The following is a 26,112-nucleotide window of genomic DNA, read 5'->3' on the forward strand; positions in this document are numbered from 1 at the left end:
AGAATGCTGGGTTTTGTTTTTTTCAAGAAAGGCATGTTCAAGCAGACCATTTTCTTTTTTTCAAGAGTACTGCCTGCTTTTCTTCTTTCCAAAATTTGCTAGATTTTATAAATCATATGAAGCATATTTTCCCTAAAGATTAAGAGACTCCCCCTGACTGAAGTTTTTAAGAAATTAAGGGACTATATTTTACCTATTCCAGTGCCAAGGAGAAAAACATCCCATTACCTACATAGGACATGAAGAAATGGGGACTTCTCACACTTGACTTTTTTTTTAACTAAACTTCCGAAATCAAGCAATGCCAGCTTCCCTCAAATTCAAGTTATTCTGCTTTAGAATGATCACTTCTCAAAAAAGCATTTCCAAGTCTCTACATGCACCACATACCACCTATAAAATGTAGAAAATGTTAAACTCCAATATTCTCATCTACAAGCTTTTCAAACTACAAGAAAAAAAAAATTCCAATCCCCAAATTATTTTGTCATTCATTTTTTATAACTTCTGCAAGAATTTCAATTTTACTAACTCAGCCTATTGTTATGATAAGATCAGAGTTCTCTTGTGGCACAGAGGGTCAAGATCAAGTGTTGTCACCATAGCCACTCTGGTTGCTGCTGAGGCAAGGGTTTGTTCCCTGACCTGGGAACTTCCACATGCTGTGGATATAGCACCCCCCCCCCAAAAAAAAAAGATAGATAAATTCTACATAATGGCAATAATATAGGATTTTAAAAGTAGTTTTCACATCTTTTTCTCATGCAGCTGGTTCTCTTTCCTATTAGCTGTTTATCCTTGAGTAAGTCATTTCATCTCACTGGGGTCCAATTTTCTTCACTTTAGAATGAAGGAAAGGAACTAAGTACCTCTAAGATCCCTGCCAGATTGACTTTGAGTGGCTTCAAACTATCGTCTAATCCTAATTCTCAATCCCCTAATACACGTTCCCCACCCACATTTCTCTGTTTTCCATCAACGTCACTGCCATTTCTGACGTGGACCACAGACAAAACATAAAGGGAGTAAGGAAAACCAGGGCACTGAAGTTGCAAACATTAGTTTTAAGATACAATGATTTAAAATGTAATTCCTGGGGTGGAGGCTACAGAGAGAGGGAGTAGGTGGTTTAGTGTTTTTATACAATTGGGAGAAAATGGTTGACTTGCTAAACTGTCAACTTTGAAATCTGGTACTTTGACAACAAAGATCAGATAAACAATTCACTCTTCTGAGTTATCGACAGACAGTGAACTCTATCTGGGGAGTGGGGATGCAAGAAATAATTAATTAATTTAGTTGGTTTGATTTTCAAAGACTTTGTTTCTCTTCTCTACCTTCTTGCTTCCTGCCTTCAGTCCACTTCATTACTCATTAACTGTTCTGGGAGAGATGTGTTCTAGGCGGGGAAAAGATTCCCAAATCAGTACAATTAGTAGAATGTTCAGTGTGGAAATTTTTGGTCTCCTTATGCATTTTACTTATATAAACATTCTCTCTACCTTATGTTACCAGTTATGGGCCACTTACAGGTGGTCCAGTGATAGTCACCTAGATGCTTCGTCATCTTCCTCAATCCAATCATCTCAAATCCATCTTTCCGTCGCATTAATCACTGTGACCATAATATCAACTAGCCAGCCATTTAGCTGGCCTTCCCTTCCACTCCAGTCTGTTCTCCGAAGCACCTCCTGGAGAATTGTTCTGAAACTTTCATGTGGTCATGTCACTCTCCTGTTATAAGCTGGCTTATCTATGACTCATTCTTACTCACGGGATAGAGCTAGAGCTAAAAATTCCTAATGTGACATGACTGGCTTCTATCCTTCCTACAGACACCTTCCATCCAAACTGTCTAAACTACTCGAAATTTTCCTATCATGTCATCCGTGATCATTACCACCAGCATCCTTTGTACTTATTTGAAAAGCTTTTCCAGAATTCCCATTGTGGCTCAGCAGAAACGAACCCACCCAGGATCCTTGAGGATGTGGGTTCGATCCCTGGCCTCGTTCCTTGGGTTAAGGATCTGGTTGCCATGAGCTGTGGTGTAAGGCTCAGACACAGCTCAGACCTGGTGTTGCTGTGAGCTGTGGGTAGGCCGGCAGCTGTAGCTCCAATTCGACTCCTAGCCTGGGAACTTCCATATGAGGCACCTGTGGCCCCCCCCCCCAAAAAAAAAAGGCTTTTCTCTCCCTTGTCTACCTGATTAACTGCTACCCATCCTTCCTGTCTTCTCCATGAAGCCTTGCTGACTTGCAAAAACAGCTGTGGCTGCCTCCTGAGTGTTTCCATAGTTACCAACCAATACAGTAATGCCAATCACATGCTTAAAAATTTATGAATTAATAGTCAAAACCTGGGATCCTCAGCATCTAAAATATTATTGTTAAATAAATCATTGAATGGGTTAACAGAGCCAAGCAATTCTTATTTTTTCTCAAAATTGCCAATATTGTTTACTGTAGAAACAGTATCAGCTCTGCAAAAATGAAAATTCGACTTGGTCATTAACCTAAACATTTTTCTTTACTCTGAAGCTTTTGCAAATAAGTCTACCAAGACAATCGGCAACAAATATTTACCGAGCTCCTACTCTGTTGTAGCAAGCCCTGTTCTAGCTGTTAAATAACAAGAAATCACCTGAAAATTTTTAGCTTCATCTTTGTTTTATGCTATCTTCCCTAACTGGATTGTGTTTCCAGTACTACTAAAGGGCAAAAGCCAGAAAGGGCCAATGGCATATACAAAGAGGAAATTACAGGTAATTCCAAAAGCAGGTTTATAAGCCACAAAGGAACCAGTTAGAACTCCACATAGTCTGTAAATACTTTGAAAACCAGCAGTTTTCTTTATAAAAATAGGCCTATGAGTAGAAGTAGAAGGCAAATTCTGGGTGGCCCAGAAGAACAAAATGTATTTCTGCTAGGGAATCAGATTCGCTCACAGCTTCTATTGCAAATCTGCAACATGCAAACTCTGTGAGATAGACTGGACTAAGATCTTGGACCCAATCCCTTTGCTTTCCGAAGTGCCTTTGAAGTGTGCAAAAGCTTAAAGAAGAGAATGTGGAAAGCAGAAGGTCTCTTGGCTCTGTATTATTTTGACTGAATTGACTGGTCAATCAATTTTCATGAAGATATTTTCTTTATTCAACAACAGATTTTGTTAACAGATCATTTGCGCTATAAATGGAGCATGTACCACTTGAAATAAATTCTATTCCACCAGTTCATCCCTTTTTAAGAAAACTTATTTTTATCAGATCTTAATTACTTAATTTATAATCCATTAGTTTAAGAACAAGTTAAAGTGTCCAATAACATCCTTCCCAAACATAAACACCAGCCTCTAAATTTTCCTCTCTGCTTCTGGCATTTTAATAGCTAAATTAACAACTCTTCTAACACATTGGCCTCTGTTTTATCCTCCTCTTCATCCCTTGCTCCAGAAATCTCTACTTCAGCTACCCAAGAGCATAGACAACCTCCTGATTTGCTCAGCATTTGAAAATGGCCCATCCTCTAAGGTCTTGACTTGAAAATTCCTCTCTGTCCTCAGTTGTCTAGCTTTGCTGTTTTATATTCTCTGTAAGCCTATACTTCATCCTCATGGGGACCAATCACCCAGTTCTTTTGGCTGGTCACCTCAGCAAATGCTCAGACGACTGTCCTAAAATTCCTGACATCTTTCAAATTCATCACTTCTGAATAGTCCCTTATTCTCTCCCTTAACTGCCCCTCTAACCAGCTGCAAGGAATGCCTTGACAGAATCCAAAAACCCGCTTATCGGCGCGCCCCCCCCCAAATTCCAGATTCAATGTGAGGTGAGTTTTTCACTTCATCAGTTCCCGTTGACTATACCTTAGCTCCCCCACCTCTAGCCAATCCAGACTCCCACCAAGAACCAGTTTCAATTCCTAGTACGTCTTAACTTTCAAGAGAAGACCATCCTCTATTTACCAAAATCACAGTGCATTTCTACAGCTTCCCTCTTCCTCTTAAAATGCCATTGTGTCTTTTCTTCTTTCATTCCTTCCTCTGGGAGAAAAACCATTCTTACCCAGGTTAAAGCGTCCCTTTGTGCTCTCTCTTCTCTTCCCTCCTTCCTCTTCTGGAATTGTGTTCCTTCTGCTCTTTGCTCTGCCCCATCTCTCCTTCTCAATTGCCCTTGTTCTCGTCCTACAAATAGGCACAGGTTTCTGTTATTCTAAAAATCCTCCTCAGCTGTTACCTGCCTCTACTTTCCTATCATTTCAGAATTTCTAGAAATTCTAAAGCTGGTATCTTCATGCACTTACCACCCATTCATTTCCTAATCCCATGCAATCTGATTTTTATTACCACAGTTTCACAAATATCACCCACCAAATGTAGCTGGGAGTCTGCATAGCTTTTGACAGTTACTAATTTCCCTTTTGAAAGTCTCCTTTGGATTCTAAAATACACGCATCTCTCAGTGTCTATGCTTCTTTGACCACCCCTCTATTGGCTCTCAGTACCTCTCTGCTCCCCAAATGTAGGTACGTCCCTCCAGGTTTTGTCCCTAGCCTTAGGAATTCTTTCCCTTAGGATTCTCTGCTACAGATTCACTCTCACCCCCATGTGGGTGACAGGCCACTACCAACCTCTCAAACTCTGGACTTTTTTCTCAGTGAGCTTCTGGCAACTCATCTGCATTTTACTAAGCGTTTATCCCAATGGAACTCCTAACTTTCCCACCCCATATACCTGCAAAACTAATTCCACACATTTCTTTAACAGAGCTACCATTTGCCTATTCACCTAGGTCCAAAACTTTAGTATCATTTTCAATTATTTCCTCTATCTCAAACCCACATACAAATAACTGCAAAGTCCTTTAGATTTACCAACTGTAATACTTCACATTGATTCCTTCTTTTCATCTCTACTAACCACCTAGTTAGTTATTTACTTATTTATGTATTTATTTTAGGGCTGAACCTGCGGTATATGGACGTTCCCAGGCTAGGGGTCAAATTGGAGCTTCAGCTGTCAGCCTACACCACAGCCACAGCAATGCAGGATCCAAGCTGTATCTGTGACCTACACCACAGCTCATGGCAACGTGATCCTTAACGCACTGAGCGAGGCCAGGGATCAAACCCACATCCTCACGGATGCTGGTAGGATTAATTTCCACTGCACAACAATAGGAACTCTGGTAGTTCTGCTCCCAATATCTCTGCCTTTGTTTTTCTAAATTGGCCTCCTTACTTTAGGATATGCACTTTTAATCTCCCATAATTCTTCTACACATACCTGTAATCTAATTCAGAGGCTTCTGACCATGGCTGTGCCCCGGAATCATCTGGGATGCTTCTAATACAAACAAAGCCAAAGCCCCACCAGGGCACAGGTTTTGTTTATTGTTGTTGTTTTACTTCCAAGTGATTTTAACGTACAGCTGAAGCTGAGAACAGTTGCTAGCCAAACTGGAACTCAGTTTTTTCCAACATACATGATGCTTTCTTACATCAAATTTATTCAGTGAGTTTGAGCTGATTCCTCTTATGGCACTTATTTCTCTTCCTTGGACTATCATTAGTCCGTGTGCTTTAACAAATATGTTAAATTTTATAACTTATAAATTAATCTGAAACTTTGGTTCAAACCCTCCCTTTGCCCCAGTTGTTTATTGCATGTACATGTGCAGCAGGTTTTTTTTTGTTTTTTTTTTTAAGTTTATTTTGGCAACTAGATCATGACTTTAGGTAAGGAACCTCTCTGAACCTGAGGGTCTCATCTCTAAAGAAGATGGAATAGATGACCTCTAAGTTTCTTTCTACCACTAAAATTATGATTCTATGATTGGTTTCTCAGAACAAGCTCTTGGACTACTTACCAGTGCATGATAGAAGCTTCTAGTATATTTGCTCAAATTACCCACTTCAAAACAGTTCTAGGTTCTCGGATGGGTTTTGGTATTAGAGTTATTGCCATATCTAGTATAATTCAATTATCTGACGGGTTATACCTTATCTTTTTAATAGTACAAAATAGAACACAAATCTTTTTAATCACCGTAAATCTGATGCAGCCAGAATAATGGTAAGATGTGCCATCACACAAGTTCTTCTTCAATCTAGATGCCAAGTTACTATTACCTTTTACAAATAGATCAATTTGTTCTATTATTACCATATAAACCTGGCCACAGGAAGCACACATGCTATTTTCAAATGAAATTCTTAATAATGAAAAATAATTATAGCAATGAGTCACTTGCTACTTAATCCTGATAGCCAAGTGCAAATAATATACGCAGAAAAAAATCCATTTCCTAAAATTATGGTAAAGTATATTAATTATGAAGGAAGAATTTTCTAGTAAAGAAAATGAAATGGTAAGAGCTAATGCACAACATAAAGGTACTGGGCTTGTGGTTGAGAAATGAAGAAAACTGTACCTGAAGGGTCCTGGTTCTATGCTAGCTCTCATGAACACTTTTTTCTTAAGCCATGCCTTTGTTTCTGCATTTTCGAAATGAAGACATGGAACAGACTCCAAAATCGCCTGATGAAATCACACAAACATTTTTTTTTTTTTTTTTTTGTCTTTTTAGGGCTTCACCCAAGGCATATGGCAGTTCCCAGGCTAGGAGTCATTTCAGAGCTGGAACTAACTACAATGCAGCTGCTGGCCTACACCATAGCCACAGCAACTGGATGCAAGCCACGTCTGCAATCTAGGCCCCAGGTCATGGCAATGCAGGATCCTTTAACCCACTGAGCGAGGCCAGGGATTGAACCTGTGTCCTCATGGATACTAGCCAGGTTCAATACCGCTGAGCCACGACTCTTGAGGGAACTCCCCTAAGAAGCTTTTTTAAATTAAGAATACCAAGATCCTCTCCAGGAGTCTTCTGATAGAGTAAGTCTGAGCTATGACACAGACTTCTGATTTTTAGCTTTTTAACTAGTGACCTATTTTCACATATGGTTGAGAAACATAAATTGAGATATATTCTGAGAGGTATTTCTAACTCTAGAATTCTGCATATGTAATAATGCTCATAGGGCTTGGTAGTAGTCTGAAAGACATTAGAATAAATAACTCATCAATTAACTACATGACTATCTTATCTAATCAGTAAAATAATGGGAAAAAGGTTTTCCAATTGTCAACTGGACAAAAGGGAGTTTTAAAGAGTTTTGTTCCAGAAAACAATACCAAATTCTCTCTTGCAATTAAAAAAAAAAAATACACATACACACATATATGGGGGAGGTGGGGTAGAGTTTAAGATGAGAACTGTCTAGACATTCTTTTTTTTTTTATTTCCATATTTCAATGTTTAAAAATGAGGTCTTTTTTTTTTTTTTGCTGAAGAGCGATACATTAAAAACTGCCAGGAAATACATCACTCAACATAAAAAGGAAAGATTTATGAAAAGGAGAGTTTCAAAAATTAAATCAATCCTCTGGAAATGAATCCTCTGAGTTTGAGTCCATTATCAGCTTTAGGGTAAAAAACTTGTTTTTAACTCCATTTCCTTTCACTTCAAAAACCACTGTCTCTAATTTTAATTTTTCTTTCTTTCTGTCTTTTTGCCTTTTCTAGGGCCGCTCCCACGGCATATGGAGGTTCCCAGGCTAGGAGTCTAATCAGAAATGTAGACACCAGCCTACACAAGAGCCACAGCAACACCAGATCCCAGCCGCGTCTGCAACCTATACTACAGCTCATGGCAACGCCAGATTCTTAACCCACTGAGCAAGGCCAGGGATTGAACCCGCAACCTCAAGGTTCCTAGTCGGATTCATTAACCACTGAGCCACGACGGGAACTCCTAATTTTTCTTTTTTTTTTTTTTTTGTCTTTTTGCTATTTCTTTGGGCCGCTCCCATGGCTTTTGGAGGTTCCCAGGCTAGGGGTCTAATCAGAGCTATAGCTGGTGGCCTATGCCAGAGCTACAGCAATGCCAGATCCAAGCCACGTCTTTGACCTACACCACAGCTCACGACAACGCTGGATCGTTAACCCACTGAGCAAGGGCAGGGACCGAACCCGAAACCTCATGGTTCCTAGTCGGATTCGTTAACCACTGCGCCACCATGGGAACTCCAGATTTTTCTTAATAATGACTGGAATGTTCTATGGTTTGGATTTTGAAAACCATACAATAATTATAACAGACTATAATTTAAGGATTCACCTTACGCCTTAACAAAAAGAAGCAGGTCTACTTTTTCCACATGTCATTTTTCTGCAGAGTTATACTTCATAAACCATTGACTGGAAACTACTCAATTACAGAAATCCTGTATTAATTTTATTCACAACTAAAGTATCTAAATAAAACTTTGAATGAAAACAATGGCAGTCAGAAAATACGCTGGAAAGGAACTATTTAACAAAAATATTCATTCTGTCAAGGTGTAGTGGTTGAAGAAGAGGGATAAATTTGTAGAATAAAAAGGAAAAGTTAATCTATATTTTATTTTTTCACTTGACAATATCAAATAAATGGCAGTGGCACTGTTAAGAAAGTTCAGCTTTGCTGATGCTTTCAAAGTCTTGGTATTTTAAAATTATCATCAAATATTTGGTTCAAAAGCTTAGGACTCATAAGCACTTATAAAGACACATCCTAGTATTTTTTCCTTCTAGGTTTAAACCATCACAAAGGAGGAAGTTTTGAATCAAAACGCTTATGCTTTGCACACGACAAGTGGGTTAGTAGTCTGAACCTCTAACCTATTGCTACTCCCAAATATGGATTTGACATTAAGCCAGAGAACATACAGAACCCCAGCAGCAGTAGACTACCATCTTAATATTGTAAATTTTCATGTATTCCCCATATAGCCAGAAGTTAAAACTCCACAGCATACCTCATTCTTACCAAAGTTCTAAGTTTCAATAAAAGCTATAGCTTCTTAGTCTGGTTGGTACAGCTATAGCTCTTACACCAATTCCTATTTACACCAAAGGTCTAAATAACAGAAAAAAGTTACACAGTATTTTGAGGGTGTCCTGTTTATACACTTCATTAAGGAGCCAAATCTCAAGGAAATATTCAATATTAAGGGACCAGTGATAATACATTACAGGACTTGAATACAAGAGGAAATAAATCCACAATTTGAAATGGCTTCCAAAAGGCAAATATTCATTAAAAAAACAAAAGTTCCTGTTTTCAGAGCATAGAGAAAATATTTGATTATATCAAGTGCCACAATGCCAACTACTAGGTTAAGTGGCCCAAAGGAAAAGCATAAAAAACAAGTTTCTATCACTCATGTCTTGTCTGATAAAAACAAAATCAAAGCCTATTTATGAGGAATAAATACACCAAAACTAGAAGCCTAGTCATGTAAGAGACATTAGCTGAAACAAAAAAGCTGGATAAGAGTTTTGATAGCCCTAAATCCTGGGTTCAAATTATGTCAACATCCTTATTCTCAAGTGCGGATTACTCAGAGTTGATATACCAGTTAGGCATATGGAAAAGTTAGTGAAAATGAGTCTGAAGAGTCACATGAACAAAATTTTATCAGACCCAAAGATTCTAATTATGTTGTGACTTCAGCAGACTAAAAACTAAACAGAATTACTTTTTCTATATAAAGTTGCAGGCCCTCAGATTTCTTATTCCATAAGACATGACAAAATGTTACTTGATCAGGTCACATTAAAGACATTAAAGGAAATAAAAGGTAAGGATTGAAATGTTTTTAAAATATCTTTGGTAATGTTAACTTCCCTGGTGCATTCTTAACTTTTAGAATGTTTTATTAAAGTGACAGTACCAGAGACTCCTAGCACACCTATAGAACTAAGTTCTTTGTTTTGCTGATAAGAAGTAATTTCTGACTAATCTAAGAGAGTCAGAAAAAAACATTTTAAAAAACTTACAGATTTGTCCCATTCCAAGAAACTAGGACATACACAAAATCCTTTGCTTACAAAATACCCAAAGTAGGGAGAAATTGTTAATATTAATTATAAATTTTTTTTTCACTTTGTAAAGTGATTTCCTAGGGCATTTGTTGAAACATAATTTGGATTACAAAATACTGATTAATGCATTTTCCAGGGAACATCTAGTTCAAAATTTGAGTTTTTCCTACATCTAGATTCAGTATAAGAGAAAAAAAATGAGTATACATGAAGAGTCAAAGCAAATGACCAAAAATCACAATAGTACAGGCTAATAAATGAAGAAATCGAGAGACAGTTTCATTAATTAATATATTTTCTGCATTATAGTTAACATATGTACTTTCTTCGTGTCACCTTATTTTCCGTTACGTATTGATATTTTGTTATATTCAGACATGAGTACATTTCAACAGTCTTTTGCAATAAATATCATAAAATAATAGAGATTCGCATAATAAATATTCTTTACAATAAAAAAGTTTAACAGACTTTTGTCTTAAAAATAGTCAGAATTCAACTTTGTGATTTATACATAAAATATACAAAAGCACCACAATTTGTGGTTAAGGCAATGAAAACACAGGAAAGTTAGAATTACTTAGCTGTTAACTAACCAAGGGGCCAAAAAGCATTAAGGAGCCAAGATCACTTTAGGCAGCATAGTTCTGTGACACCTATAGATTGATCAGCTATAAATACCAACTTCAGTTATCCAAGTGCCCTCAATGATGAGAAATTTGGTGAAATAGCGTGGGGTACAAAAGGAAGGGAGTTGAGTCCTTCACAAATATGAAAGCTTGAAAAGGGATGAGCAAGATATTACCAATATACCTCCAATGTGAAGATTTACATTGTAAAGCAAATCTAAAATTACACTGGGAAAAAAAAAACCAGAACAAAACCCTGGCATCTCTAGATTCAGAAAATGCCAGCACTGAGGGGAGAGCATGTTGAGGGGCAAGAAGGAGAGGGCAGTGATTAAAGGAGAATTTTACTGTTATAACACATCCCCCATGCTACGTAAGAGTCCAATGCTATGAAGATAGCCCTAACTGAAGAGATTTAATACATAGCTTATTTAAGCAATTCAACGGCTGCTTCTTTAAAAACCAATTTCCCTGCTCCCAGAGTACCCAATCAAGAACAGCTCTAAATCACTGTAGCCTGTGTGTGTGTGTGTGTGTGTGTGTGTGTGTGTTCACATGCACAACTTTGGAAAGTTGCTTGAAGAACAAAAAGGCTACACAGAAGCCCACTGGCTTTCAATACCCTCTCAAGTGGATGGCAGAGGCTCTTGTCATAAGGCGGAGCCAGGTGCAGTTTCACAGTTCACTCTTACTGAAGATCATCCATTAGAGAAGAATAAAATCCATGAGTCAAACCTTGGGAAGAGGGGTAGAGAAGGTGGAAAACAGGGAAGAATGGTAAAGAAAACAAAACCAGTATCTAATAGGATCTTTTTAAACAGCCACAGCTTGAAATTGAGCAGTTCAGGAGGTTCAACCCACCTCCAGGAATCATGATGGTTTACCCTGACCCCGGGAGGGGCAGCTCTCCAGCTTACAATAGACAGTGTTGGAGTTCTTACATCGGCACCCTGGGCGATGGATCCAGTCATAACACCCCCTGCACAGCTTCAGGCATCCCTTAGCAGGAGGATAACAGAGTAAGCAAGGTAAAAACAGAGACATGGCTCCCATACACAGGTACCTAGAGCAGCAGTGTGACTGTGAACAGGAGCAAGGATTATCCGAGTAAGAATCCCCTTCATCGTCATTGGAGCAGTGGTAGAAGATGCCCTTGACTAAGCACATGCAGGTGCCATATTCCACCATGCTCTCAGCAGAGCAAAGGCACTGATGGTTACAGGCCAAACAGGATGGCAGGGTCCTGGGAGCTGTGCATTCTCCACACTTGCACTTCCCACACTGTTCGCAAATGAACTTGTGCTGTGTCAGGTCCTCTTTCAAGGTACCCTTTAAGTCATCCACAATCAGCTGCTTGGGCTGGGTCCGGATTGCCCTTTCAGACCTATGACCAGGAACTGGTCTGGTTGGTGGTGACCTCCCTAATAGCCCCTGCTCGGAAGAGGCACTGCTGTTGCTCCCAGAACTGGCTGCACTTCCGGTGCTGGTTGATCTGCTCAATATGGGGCCTCTGGCATTATTTGAGAGTCCTGCATGGCCCAGGTGGCTGGTAGGTCTATGCTCGTAGTTATTATTCACATTAATTGGTATGATTTCGTGAGTCCTTTCATGCTTTTCTTGTCTTGGTGCTGTCCGAGGAGCAGGTCTTTTCACCACTGACGGCCCTTCTGTGTATTCATTGCTGCCTCTGATGGCCTTGATTTGGTCTAAGGACAAAATAGCAGCAGGCTGAATCTCCCTCTCATAGTCTAGCCTCTGACGGCTATCCAAAGCAGGCTGCTGGATCACAACTAATGAACTGCCACTGCCATGTTGATTTTGGGGATCCATGTGTAGTGCTCTTCAATTCTGCCAATCAGTGGAAACCTGGCATGCATCTGAAATCCTAAAAGGAAATCAAGGATGGAAAAAAAAAAAGAGAGAGAGAGAAAAATAAATGACAAGAAGCATTTGGGGGAAGTGGGGGAGGCGAGAAATCCCATAAGTCACAAATTGCCTAAACCACCTGGTAATGATCTCCCTCATCAGCGGATTACAATGATGCTGGGGTCCTGGCCAGAGTCCAATTCCAAGAGAGACTAAGGACCACATCATAGAAGAAGAATGTAAGCAAGAGACCCCACGCCATAAGAATTAGGAGTTTTTTTCAACTTTTAAAAAGCAGAATCAAGAAGTAATGTCTTCCTGTTTGTGAATCTAACAAACAATTAAAGTGGAGTACGCCCTTGTGGGGAATACTGAGTATAAGCACTAATAAACAGCTCTCATCTAAAGAAAGCTCAGTAACAGTTCATGGGTGTTTTCCAAAAAGGAAAACATCCACCTTAAAAAAAATTAAGAACGGTTTTGGTGCCATTGCCTTTTGTTATTTGATGTGAACAAGCATTAGATTAATGGTGAAAAATTAGTCAAGGTATACTCCATGCACTAAAAAAAAAATTCAAGAGATTCTAAACTAAAATGGAATCTCGAAATAAAAGGTCATTTACAGCAGAAACCAAAATTTTAAAACTAGCTAATTAATCTACAAATTGCAAAAATGAACATAGACAAATACAGTTCTTGGTGTTTTACAGCCTCTAAACACACACAGAAAACTCAATATACAGTTCGGTGAGTGTTAAGAGTATTCACAATTGAAATCATGAAAAGATTTTTTGTAAGTTTAAATAAGGGCTCACTCACCTAACGAGATAACTTTCATGCACAAATAAGTGTTAGGCCTTTAAAGTAGTATTGGGAAATCCTGGCCATTTTAATTATCTGTATTTCCTCTAATTTAAAAATCTGTATTTATGTGCCAGATCTTGATTTTCAAAAGCACTGCCAACTCCGAATCAATGTGCTTCTTGTAATAAAGTACAGTGATATCCTGATGAAAATAAGCATTTGCGTTTCTATACCAAGAGTAAATTATTTCTCACTTATAATGTATTCTCCATAAAACAAACTATCGAACTTAAAAACATTTGTTTTCAAGGTTGTAAATTAGATTATTTTCATACAAATTCCTCCCAAAGTCTACAGATCTGATCCAATTCAAGAAAGAAAAGAAAAAAAAAAATCCATTCTCCACTTCTACCTTGAGCCAAACACATCAGCTTAAGGAATAAATCGGAGAAGACCATTTCATCTATCAACTTCACTGAGTGTCGCTGGACTAAGTCTTACACGTTAACTTCTTGCAGTTCCCCTCCCTCATTCTCCCAAAGCAGATCTTCACGTTTCCACTTTCTTATACCTTCTCTGAACTTAAGGAGAAACACATTCACAACCTGCTGGGTTTAGTCCTGGATTTCTTAAGGGCTGTTCAAAATACTCCATGGTTATTCTGCACAATATCATTCTGCCTCGCAAAAAACTTTTTAACCCACTATTTTTAAAACAAAAATAATCTAAAAGTACTAAGTCAGACTCCAAGCGAAAAAAAAAAACACACAAAAAAACCCACATAAAAACCCGTGGATCTGAAGGTAGAAAAAAACACCAGGCACAACCGAATCTGAGTTTTAAATGCTAGTTGTAACGAAGATCATCCTGGGCGGTAAAGGAGACTACCAGATAAAAGGAGAAAGCAAAGAGAAAGAGCCACCTCTGATCTGAAGTAAAGCCCCTTTTCAAGCAGTGACAGTCCTCCATCTAGTTCCAAACACGGTCACACGTTCTCGATCGCCTGTTTGCCCCAAGAAACCCCAAATCCAAGTCGAATACCTTTTCGGCCAATCCCATCACATCCTAAGGATCACCGCGGATTTCCAAAACCTTTTGGCGTATCCCACCAAAGATGCTTACAAATCAGGAAGAGCCTTCAGAGAGAACGTGGCCGGCGGAAAGCAAGCCCCGCGGCAGGGAGGGTTATAAATAAATATCTGTCTACACTTTAAAGGAAAAGCCGGATTCCTAAAGAGCCGGAGCCTGCAGAGCGGCGTCGCCACATTGCCAGTTACCGCGGCAGAGCTGCGCCCTCTGCGATCCGCGCGGAGAGCAGCGCGGAATAAATAGTTGACGGAGAGGAAGGAAAAGGAAAAAGTTATGAATGAAAACAAGTTTTCTCTTTTGCTCCCTCTCTCTCTCGGGCAGGAGGAGGGGAGGAGGCTGAGGTTACCATTACCTCAGGAGGGCGGACTTCCCCGCTTTTAAAGTGGCAGTGCCCTCACCCCTCCCCTTGCCGCTCCACTGCTCTCACTACAGGGAATAAAGTGGCAGCTCGCTCGGGCGCACACCGACTCAGCCCAGGGGTCACCAGAGAAGTCGGGGTGTGCTGCGGCACACGCCCGTTTCGGGGCCCCCGGCCCCCAGGACCCGCCGAGCAGCTCCGCCCCGCCGCGACCCTCCAAAAGCCTACTTGAAAGCGTCTTTAGCGTGGAGGGTGCTTCTGCGAGGACACCTCGGGTCATGGCGCCACCGCTGCAGGCGACTGGGGACGGGGAACCCCGCCTGGCGGTCTAGCGCGGCGGAAGGTCGCCCGCGGGATTGCCCAGCCTCGAGCGCCCGGGCGGGAGGGGCCGCGCGGCACGCGGGGGGCGCCCCCTCTCCCCCCTCCCTTCCCTGCGCCGGCCCGGCCCCCGCGCAGCTCCCCAGAAAGGCACCTGCCGCCCAGCCCGCCCAGCCAGCAGCCTCCCGCCCCTGCGACCTAGGCCGCCTAGTGCTGCCGCCCCGCACTCACCTAGGCCGAAGCGGGGGCGGGGGTCCAAGCTTTGCAACCCGGCGGGGGTCCTGGTGCGGATGGCGACGCACCAAGCGCCGCATCAACCGTGGCGAAGAGGACGGAGAGGCATGGCCTGAGCTGCGGCCGGTCGACCCGCAGCCTCCTCCGCCCCCGCCGCCGGGCAGGAGCGCTCCCCGCGGCCCCCTTCCGGCTGCGGGGAACAATCCTCCAGGGACTCCGCGCGGCCGGGTGCAGATCTTTCACGGCTCGCGTGCGCCGCGCAGCTCAGTAACATCCACCTCCCAGGCTCTTCTCGTCCTGCTTCCTTCCAAGAGCCAGAAAAAAATTTCCTTCGGGGGGCTCTCCGAGTCTCTCTTGATAGCGATCTAGGGAGCGGTGGGAGAAGAGTGCGTGACCTCCCCGCCGACCCGCCGCTGAGCAAGAACGAGGGTGCTTCTCGGGGTCCAGTCGCTCCTTCGCGGGAAGGGCGGGAGTGGCGGCTTCTGACGCGTGAAAATCCACGTCACGGACGCTCGAGACTCCGCGCCGCCTGAGACAGGGCTCGAACCGGCAGCCACAGGCGGGTCACAGAGCCGTGCAGGGCCCGGGAACACAAGCCGGCGAGGCCAAGCCGCCGCTCCCCGTGGGTGGGATTTTTTTTTTTTTTTTTAACCCGCTTTTTTAGGGGTGGCAGCGAAGGGAGCGAAGTTTGGGGGTCCTCCTCGCGAGAGGAGATGGGGCGTCGTCCCTTGGCCCCCAAGCAGGTTCAGGCAGTTTCCGGATCCCGCACGCCCGGCAAGTGGGGGCACGGCGTCCCCGGGAACTCCGGTCCTGGCGGTCAGTATCTCCCAGGCAGCGCTCACTCCCAGTCCTCCGAGCCTCCTGTTCCACGGGCTAAATGCCTGCTGCAGACGGTTAAAGATAAAAACACGTTAATTTCCCTTTCTTTACAGGCACTTGGACGCGTAGCGCGCTCCGCCGCCGGGGCGCAGAGTGGAGCGGAGCGGGCGGTTGGCCAGATAGCCCGCCGCCCGCACCCACTGCCATGTGCTGGCTGTTGCTGCTCCGAGTGATTGACAGGCGGGCGTACAGTCGGCGTGTCAGCAGCGAAGCAAAGTAACATGCAGTCTTGCACGTTTTTGCCGAACTGCTTTTGGCCCTTGGAATGCCTAGGAGTTCAAACAACGTTCAAGCGACGCCTCTGCTCATTGGAAATCAATACACAGAGACGGGAAATTCAGGTTTTAAACAATCGCTTTGCTCGGGATTCGGTCGCCAACAATGCCTAAACAAACATGCATTTGGTACACACACGGAGTGCCAGCTCCTCTTCAGCATAAACCACCCACTTTTTCACACTTTCGACCATTTCAGACTTTAAATTTGTCACTGTTAGGATATAGGGGGGGGGAAAGATGGAAAGAGACCCTGTTTTTTCTTTCAGTGGTATCATTTACTTAAAGAACATTAGTTTTAGCAGTGGGAATGCTACTGGTAACTTGAAATTCAACCAGTAATCTTACATCTAAAGCGACTTCAAAGAAATAATCAGTTCCTTGCAAAAGCCAACATTTCTCAGCTAATCTTTCCTAAAATGTCTACGGAAGAAAAGGAAGGAAACAGTTCTTACCTAACGCAAAGATTGGATATTGCTCTTCAGGCACATTTACAGCGAATGTAGCTGTTCCTTATCCAGGGCAGGGAGCTCTGTCTGCAGCTATCACTCTGCAAACCACTGCGTGCCTTACAGAGCAGTCCCACTCTGGCTCCGCAGAATTTCAGCTCCTTGCCTCCACCTCCACCTCCAATCCAGGACACGCCTCCAGTGATATCATGTGTCAATCACACGGGCTGCCTGAAAACCTGGAACAGGATTTCCCCGAGTCTTTTCCTCTTTCGTTTATGAGTGCCCCCTTGGAAATGTTGCCCCGTATGCTCCTGTCATAAACATCCTCTAAAAATGTGGATTGCCTCTAAAAATCTTGCAAATGCCGTTTGTCATAAAGGAATGCCTTTAAACTTAGTTAACAATGTTTAGATATCAATCTCAGTAAAAGGATTGGTGGAATCTACCCTTACAGTTGAATTAGAAAATAATTTTAAAGAATAAAATAAGATTAAAAAGATGTATATCCCGCCATTGCTTCTGATCAGTTACCAAGAAAATGTACATTGATATACAGAAGATGATAATATAACATTACAGTTCCTACTTAAAACAAAATTCAGAATATATGAAATCTCAAAACTCAAAAGGTGGCACTCCTTACTGCAAAGGTATGTGACAATATATCATAAAGGTGTATTTTATGATAATTGCTTTATCTTTATTTATAATTTCCCCAAATCAAAATTTTAAAATCATAAACTCCTTAAATTTTGTAATATATTTGTATAATTAAAAAAATTTAAAAACTCAGCTAAATAGCAATCAATTAAAATAGAAATAATTTTCCAAGAAGTTTTGTAATTCTTAAGCACAAATGATATGCTACTGGAAAAAAAAGAGCATTTTAATCGGTAGGAAACTTGCTTTTTGTTTCCTTACAAGCTATTGGATTTTAGACATTTATTATCAAAATCATGTACTTCATGCTGCAGTGAGGGTAACTATATGGGAAGTATCCACAGAATTTTAAAAGATAACAAAAAAATCCAAAAACATGGTTAAGTGGAAAGGAAATATTTTTTTTCTACATAGTACATATCAGAAGTAGCTTAAAGTCTTTGATAAAATAAAGCAAACAAAACTCTAGTAACAAAATCATATATAAATATGAGTATGGAAATTTTCAGTTCAAAATAATTTTTTAATTTCCTTCTTTAAAATAGCAAGTGATTCTTTCGAAACTAACTTTTTAAACTGCTCAAACATTTGAAAGCCTAGAATAGAAAAAAGCAAAGTTGCATTTGGAATTACCTCTCAGGATCCTAGGACATTGCTAAGACCAGAAACAATAAGAAGAAGGCATTACTAGAAAATAACACAGAACAAGAATTAAACCAAGAAGCTACCTAGTCACTCAATAATATAAACTCTGATAAAATAGGATGTTTAAAGGGGTAAAATCAACATTATTTTATTTATTTTCTATTTTTTATTTATCTCATTATATTTGGAGATATAATGAACTTTAACCAATGATGGATAAGTTTCTTGAGCATTTTGAATGGATTTGGAATAGTCAAATCAGAAATAGAATATCACAACCTAGTATCTTATTTGGTTCTTTAAAATTGTCTTCTCCGATACACTACAATTTGGAGATGAGAGGTCAGTTCACCAATATGATAAAACCAGGAGAGGGAGCACTAAACATTTTACTTCCATAAATCCCACAACAATATGTCTGAAAGATTTCTATTACAAGTAAACCCTAAACTATTTCAACCACAGATGTATTATTAAATTACAATTTGCGTGAGATTATTTTTAAATTACAAAAATAAAATCAGTGAAAAATTTTCCATAACACTATACATGGGTCATGTTCTATTTAGAAATCAAATATTATGCTGCCAGAGTTGACCAATGACCGTTTACATCCTTTAGCACTGTATGTTTTTGTCTAAATAGTACATTACAAATAAATATAGGAATAGCCTTGCCACCCTGGATCTAGGAGACATTCAATAAAACCTGCCCCTTTTGATTGCCTACAACTATAAGTCTTGGTAGAAATTCTTAGATTTTAGCTTAAAATAGACATTGTTTTTTATTTAGAAAGTTTAATTACAGTGTACTTTGGCTAGAAATGCATAACTAGAGTATGAAATTTTCCTGAAAAGGAAAAACAATGTAAATATCCATGGGAAAATGCTGCAATAATTTTCAGTTTACTATATTAGTATCTAAAAGAATAAGGTGGAATGGAAAGTGAACCCTAACTTGTTCTTCATTTTCATGTGAAAACAAGTTTAGCTATCTCTTCAGGGGATTTGATTTTTGAGAAAATAATATAGTTAAAAAAAAAAAAAAGGTCTGGTAACTCCTGGCAACTTCTAGTGATTTTAAAAAGAAGAAAAAAATGTAGTACTGAGAGGCTTAACTTGTTTGTTTATCTACTTTATCTGCCAAAATAAGAGAATCATAGTGTGTTCAAAGCTCTTGAAAAATAATGCCTTATTAATCCTCCCAATGTTTCTATGAAATTATGATAATAATCTTTTACCTTGTTCAGAAACAATCACAGAGATTGATGAGTTACCCTATAAGTATTTAATAAATTAATGAAGAACCAATAATGGAAATTAAGCCTCTACTTTCCGTTTAGGGCAATAGTCACTATATTACTATACTTCCCAAGAAAAGCTGGCAAGGATAAGCCATTTTATTTTTGGTTTCCTTTTGTAAACAATCTTTGTAGTTGACAGAAATAGACCAACCTATTCTGTAAATTTTCCATAAACATTCTTTTTCATTTTCATAAATGCAATTCTCATCCTTCTGCCCTATTTGAAATACTAATGTTCTGTATTGGTTTCAAATTCTGGACATGGGTAAATCAATACATAGAATAAATTACACTGAATGATTTGTAGTTTCTGTCAGCTCTATAATTCTACAGCTAACCACTTGTGTACTTTGTCACAAATGATTCTCTTTTTCTACAAGTTAAAAAAAAAAAGAAAGAAAGAAACGCACATGGAAGGGTTCTAAATTGGTGCCCTTCATTCCTTAAGTGTCATTTTCCTTTACAGAGAATCAAAGTGACAAGAGTTCAAACTGCATGACTACTACATAGCAAAGATTTTGCTAATTAAATCCACACGGTAAGGTCATCTAAGGAAACATCTTTGCCCTAGTACAAAATGGTCTTCATTTCTTATCTACCCAGTTGAGGAATAAATCCTTTCTTCTTTCTTTGTCCATATTATTAAATGTTCCCTTTTGAGCCTAGGTTGCTCTTCATTTTCACGAGAAAAGAAGATTAGCATCTCTTCTGCTGATTTGATTTCTGAAACTAGGAGTGGAATGGCTGTTAGAATGATCACCTGGTATTAGTTTTGATTCTGGTCAGCAAAAGTTCTTAAGCTCTCATTTCCACTGCTATCTACTGCTAATTTCGTCTTCAGAGACAAGTGCAGGAGAATCCAGGTTAATTTAAACCTTTAACTGCTCCCAAAGATAGAACAGGAAGAAAACAAAATCATGTTTTCACTAAAACAAAAACAACTTAAACATCTCCTGGGGCTTGCCTGCTTTAATCTTTATTTCCTATTGAAATAACCTATGCCAAAGGCTATAGTCTATCTTTCCTTTATTTGGAAAAATAAAAGTAGAATATTTATTTGACAAAATGACTCTAGGCACGCCTTCTATAAGAATGTCTAATTTTGAAAAAAAACAGAAAACCTTACAAGAGGTTTTTTTTTTAATTTTCTTGATTTGCAGTTTTCTTAGAGCATTTAAATTTCATTTATAAAAACATTTCACATTGTCTACAATAATTGATAGTTACACATACTGAAAAATCTGTTTTGACTCTGTCATTCTTCTGTCATGATCTGTTAATTTAGCTAATATGCCATATTTGCCCATAATGTCCCCATGTCCAGTATTACAGTATGAAAATGGCATAGACAAAAGAGCACCTGATATGGGGTCAGATGATATGAAGCTCAAGTCCCAGCTTTGCCACTTTTCATCTTGGTGAACCTCACTTAATTTCTCTCAGCCTAATTTCTCATCAATAACTTGAAATTAATAACAATACTTCAACTTCCCAAATTATAGTCCTACTATAGACTCAATGTATATGCAGTGTTTTGTAAGTTTTAAAGCCCTGTATAAATTCTTGCCATACAGTGTGTTATTGCCTCAAACATATTGCATGCTGAAGTGTTTCAGGCCCCCTCTTTCCAGGTGCTTTATCCCTAAATAATGAATTTAATTGTCTTATAATTGTTTCAAGTTAATTCAGTTTTACTTTTGTTTTTCTAAGGCTGAATTCAGGTGTGAGTAACTGTATTGCTGTGTGTGTGTGTGTGTGTGTGTGTGTGTGTGCGTGTATACCGGAATATTGGGATTTTTGGAAAAGCTATCTGCTAATAATTTCATATTAAGGAACATAATGAGCCCTGATCACCTTAACATTTATCTAGAATTTTAAATTGTTTACATTTTACTTCCCATTAAGATAAATGTCACTGCAAATATTAAAAATCCCTTCTATAAAATTTGTAAACTCTTTGTGACCATTAGGAGTAAAGACAGTGCATGTTTTAAAAAAGGATAACTTTTAAAGAGTTGAAAATAAGTAGAAAAGTAAAAAAGAATGATCATTCTACATATTTTCAAAAAATATGTTTACTGCTGCTTCTTTTTGATAATCTCTTAGAATGTTACTTTTGATAATAAATACGGTAGATTTGGTAGCAGATATAGTCCTGTCAATTACCAAAGTACTATTAGAATCATAATGTTTTGTATTAATATTTTAAATTAATAGCACATATATATCATACAGCCAAAGCATTTCAACTCAACAAACAAAAAACTCATAAAGCGCCACCTATTGTTGAAAATAAGTCATTTCAAATTTCAATCAAAACTTGGATGCACTTGAGTCTCAGATTTGGGTATTCACATTGGTCAGTGTTTTACATTTTTTTCCCTTAAGTTACAATATTATGATATGAGTTAGGGTGTTTGTTTTCAATAAAAATGCAAAATATGCATTATACACATTAGATGCTTTTTGAGGAATCTAAAAGATATGAAAACACTGTATCTGAAGTTATAATATCAATGGTAAAGATAATAAAGTGGCACTGCCTTTTAACCAACACATTAAAATTAATAGCTCCAAAAAGATGTTTTCTGACTCAAAGAGTTACTTAGAAAAGTTGTACACTTATAACCAACAATGCTTCAATTGGATATATCTTTCTTTAAAATCCTTGATTGTAAAATATCATCTGGGTCTAAACATTATGCTTGTTTGAATAATCTCAATCTTTTATGCAAATATTGTATATGTATATTGTATGTGTATATATCAGATAATATCAATATTAGAAAATTTTTCCCTTTTAAAGGTGAATTTGGATTTTATTAACTCATAAGTCCGTAAGAGCCTTGTGTCTTGAGTAAGATGAGTGCTCAAGCTGAGTATAAGTCTGGGAAGAAAAGCAAGGTGTCAACATAAAAATAACAAAACTGTTCAAAATTGTTAAAAGATCACTGGCTGCTCTGGGGAGAATGAAGAGTGAAAGGAAATAATTATTTATGTTGGCACATGGTATGAAGTATATGCTAGTATGAAATATTGAATATTAATTACAATTGGAAGAAGAACTTGCATTTCATGCTAAAATAAATACAAATCATAAAAAAGAAAAAGAAAAAGAAAAGGGCATGGAACAAGGAAACACTAGAAGGTAGAAAGAAATAGACAACTGGCACATCACAGTCTGACTTGATTTACAGGACTGGCATACTGGAAAGGAAGACATTTTATAAAATCACAATTATCAAAATTGGATAAGTAAGGTAAGGACAAATTACAGAGGGACTTTAATGCCATGATGAGGATTTGGTCTTGATCCCAAGGAAAATGAAGTTTTAGAGCAAAGGAAGTACCTGAAGAATCTCTTCCTAGAAGATTCATCTGACTCTATGAATTGTAGCAAGAAAAGGCAGGTGCCAGCGAATTAACTGCCTAGGAAATGAGTATGGTACTCCAAGTGGGTAGCAGAGAGACCCTGGATGGGGTGGCCATGGAGGAGGGGAGGGACCAGATCAAAAACATCCATTGCAGGAGTTCCCGTCGTGGCTCAGTGGTTAACAAATCTGACCAGGAACCATGAGGTTGCAGGTTTGATCCCTAGTCTTTCTCAGTGGGTTGAGGATCTGGTGTTGCTGTGAGCTGTGGTGTAGGTCGCAGATGCAGCTCGGATCCCGTGTTGCTGTGGCTCTGGTGTAGGCTGGCAGCTACAGCTCCAATTAGACTCCTAGCCTGGGAACCTCCATATGCCGCAGGAGCGGCCCTAGAAAAGGCAAATAGACCAAAAAAAAAAAAAAATCCATTGCATGCATATTCATTAAATGATACGATGACAATAGATTGAAGTGTTGCCCACGAAGCTTTAAGGAAACCTTAAAGAATGGTAAAATATACCTAATTTAGTCAGTCATACTAAGAACACTTACTTGGCAGTAAGCCAGACACATAAGGAGACTTGCACACAAAGTTTATAGGATTCATCCAGTGTTAGAGACCTTCAGAGTAAAAGAAGAATCCACAATTGATCAGAAAAGTTAGAGAGGTATTACTCATCTCTTCCATTTTCTTCTGTTCAATGTTGAAACAGAAGACAGAAAAGCATGTTCATGGAGAAATGTTTCATAAGAGGTCACTAACATTTATAGCTCTATCTGGACAACCCAAGGAATGGATATCAATTGTGTTATGCTGCTATATCATACAGATGTCAAGTAGCATGTATCCTCCATTGTAGAGTTAATTAGGTCAAAGAAATGAAAACTGAAAATTTTCCCAAGTCAGGAGAGTGTTTAGGTGCTAGAAAAACTTAATCTATGAAAGATGTCAAATACTACATTTGTAGAAAATTGAGGAGTTCCCATGGTGACTCAGTGGGTTAAGGACCCAATGTAGTGTCCATGAGGATGTGGGTTCGATCCCCAGCCTTGCTCAGTGGGTTAAGTATCCAGTGTCACTGCGAGCTGTGGTGTAGGTCACAGATATGGCTCAGATCTGGCATTGCTGCGGCTGGGTGGCATAGGCCGGCAGCTGCAACTCCGATTCCACCCCTAGCCTGGGAAACTCCATATGCCACAGGTGCAGCCATAAAAAGAAAAAAAAAAAGAAAATTGAGATCAAATATTTATAATAGCAAGTGAGTTTAAGATGCTATTGTGATTTTTTTAAAAACTTTTAGAAAACTTTGTAATTTATTATCAAAGTGTATATGATAAGTGGATCATGGGCTTCCCTGTGTTGCAAGATCAATTTATACCTTCATTCAACAAACATGTATTATGCTGAATGCTGAGGATACAAAGGTGACAACAAATTCCTGGGGAAGCCCTTGCAGCTGTGTTCTCTACTACATGACTTTTTCCCCACAGTCAATTGGATTAGGGACAGGCTCAGGATGTAAGCATAGCCATGGCCTTAAAGATGTCCTGGGTGAGTGATGGCGGGGGTTGGGGGGGAGAAAGAGGACAAGTTGAAAAAAAGAATGAGCTGCGTGAGTCTGGTTATTATGGAGAGAATGTGATAGTTATTTTGTGAACTAGAGGTACAACTTGCAAGTGACAAAGCTCAGGTTTGCAAATAGATTTGTCGGACTCTAGACAGACAAAACCCTCCAAAAACATACTGAAAAATGCTCCTATAAATTACTTAAAGAAATGCTGATGGTATTCCACAGTAAGGATATATTACAATTTATGTAAATATTCCAGTTCCAAATTTTAAAAAGAAAAAGCACAAATTTCCAAGTTATTGGGTCTCGACTCTGGTTTCAAGATTTCATAAGACTGATTTTCAATATCTTGTGCGGTGTCACCCCTCCCAACCCTTGTTGGGTAAGCCACAAGTAGTGGAAACAATGATGTCACTGGGAATGGGAAATTTCTCACATCAAACACCATGCATCTGGAGCTTTAGCGTCTCTGGCTTTTCCCGCATACCTCTTTCTTTTACCCTGTGCATCATAGGGGATTTGCAGGGAATTTCATATGCAGCATACTTGTGAGGCAGATCCCAAGCACACCCCACACTTCTGAAGATAAGTGATTCCCGTTCAGGGCCCTTCATGTACACATGTGTGGTGGTGGTTGAAGTACTATACTTAAGATTCCAAATTTACCTTTGAATTCAATACTATTTTTGTGAAATCCAATACAGGAGAAAATCAGAAGGTTTCAATCAAGTGACACATGGAAGTAAAACAAAAGAAGCTCCTCTCCTTATTGACCACCCTCCCCTCCACTCCACCAAACACACACACACACATACACACACACACACACACGCACACACACAGGTTAAGTGTAAAAAACAGGGCAGCTTTGATAATAAGATACAGGAAATGTAGTTCCTAGGTAGATGATATGAAACCTAAACCAGGAACAAATGAAGTTTACCTGAGTATGGGTTGCAGTTCCCGAAGGGGTTTCATCCTCAGGTGGTTAATTTGCTTGCTCTTGCTCCATTTAACAGATATAACCAAGAAAGCACGATGTATACCCAAACATGATAATTATGAGCTGCTATAAAAGTTTTTTCCATGTGGGACTAAAATGCATGAGAAATCTGTGGGGGTTTTTTTGACTAAAAGGTACACTGTCCAAGCCCTTTCTCTTGTGGCATGCCACTGATGGTGTCTTCATGAAGATGTGACAGAAGAAATGGAATGTTCGGCATCCCTGTGACAGAGACCTTTCCTCTCCCATCTTCAAGTGCCTACATCCTCACTAAAGTAAAATCATTAAGTATTTAAAACCATTGCATTGGCCTTGAAATGTTTTATGTTATGGATTTGTCAAACAAGAAGGATTTCCTGCCTCTAATAAGGGATTTATGTTGAATAATAAAGAGTCTACCAAGTAAAAGGTTTATTAAAATGAGGAAAAAGCAAATGTCAGGAGACATTTTATTTATTGATTTATTTATTTTTCACTTTTTAGGGCCGCACTCATAGCATATGGAGGTTCCCAGACTAGGGGTGGAATCTGAGCTGCAACTGTTGGCCTACAACACAGCCACAGCAACTTGGGATCTGAGCCACATCTGTAGCTTACACCACAGCTCACAGCAACACCATATCCTTAACCCATGGGGCCAGGCCAGGGATCAAACCTGAAACCTCATGGTTACTAGTTGGATTTGCTAACCACTGAGCCACAAAGGGAACTCCAGGAGATGTTTTTTAAA

At 39.5% G+C, this 26,112-nt stretch overlaps 2 protein-coding genes across 6 annotated transcripts in view; both read right to left on the minus strand.

Annotated features, from left to right (window-relative positions):
* Positions 1–4,325, minus strand: part of LOC146400966 (uncharacterized) — a 401,653-nt gene extending 397,328 nt beyond the window's left edge. Inside the window, exons 1-2 of the mRNA XM_084971134.1 lie at positions 4,302–4,325; positions 4,064–4,210 (exon numbers count right to left, since the gene is read on the minus strand). Of these exons, the coding sequence (XP_084827260.1) occupies positions 4,064–4,210; positions 4,302–4,325 (171 nt within the window). The remainder of the gene's footprint in view (positions 1–4,063; positions 4,211–4,301) is intronic.
* SPRY1 (sprouty RTK signaling antagonist 1) lies at positions 509–16,958 on the minus strand. 5 transcript variants are annotated; one of them, XM_084970802.1, is made up of 4 exons: positions 16,836–16,958; positions 15,224–16,110; positions 11,419–12,442; positions 509–4,182 (listed from the first exon to the last, which is right to left on the minus strand). In XM_084970802.1, the coding sequence occupies exon 3, from the start codon at positions 12,385–12,387 to the stop codon at positions 11,428–11,430; it is 960 nt and encodes a 319-aa protein (XP_084826928.1). In that variant the 5' UTR covers positions 12,388–12,442; positions 15,224–16,110; positions 16,836–16,958; the 3' UTR covers positions 509–4,182; positions 11,419–11,427.
* Positions 16,959–26,112: the final 9,154 nt, after the last annotated feature.

This window comes from Sus scrofa, chromosome 8 (assembly GCF_054392235.1).
Source record: "Sus scrofa isolate SSC_HxYL_T2T_F1_AM1 chromosome 8, Sscrofa_HxYL_maternal_Yorkshire_Landrace_v2.0, whole genome shotgun sequence".
Taxonomy (NCBI): Eukaryota; Metazoa; Chordata; class Mammalia; order Artiodactyla; family Suidae; genus Sus; species Sus scrofa.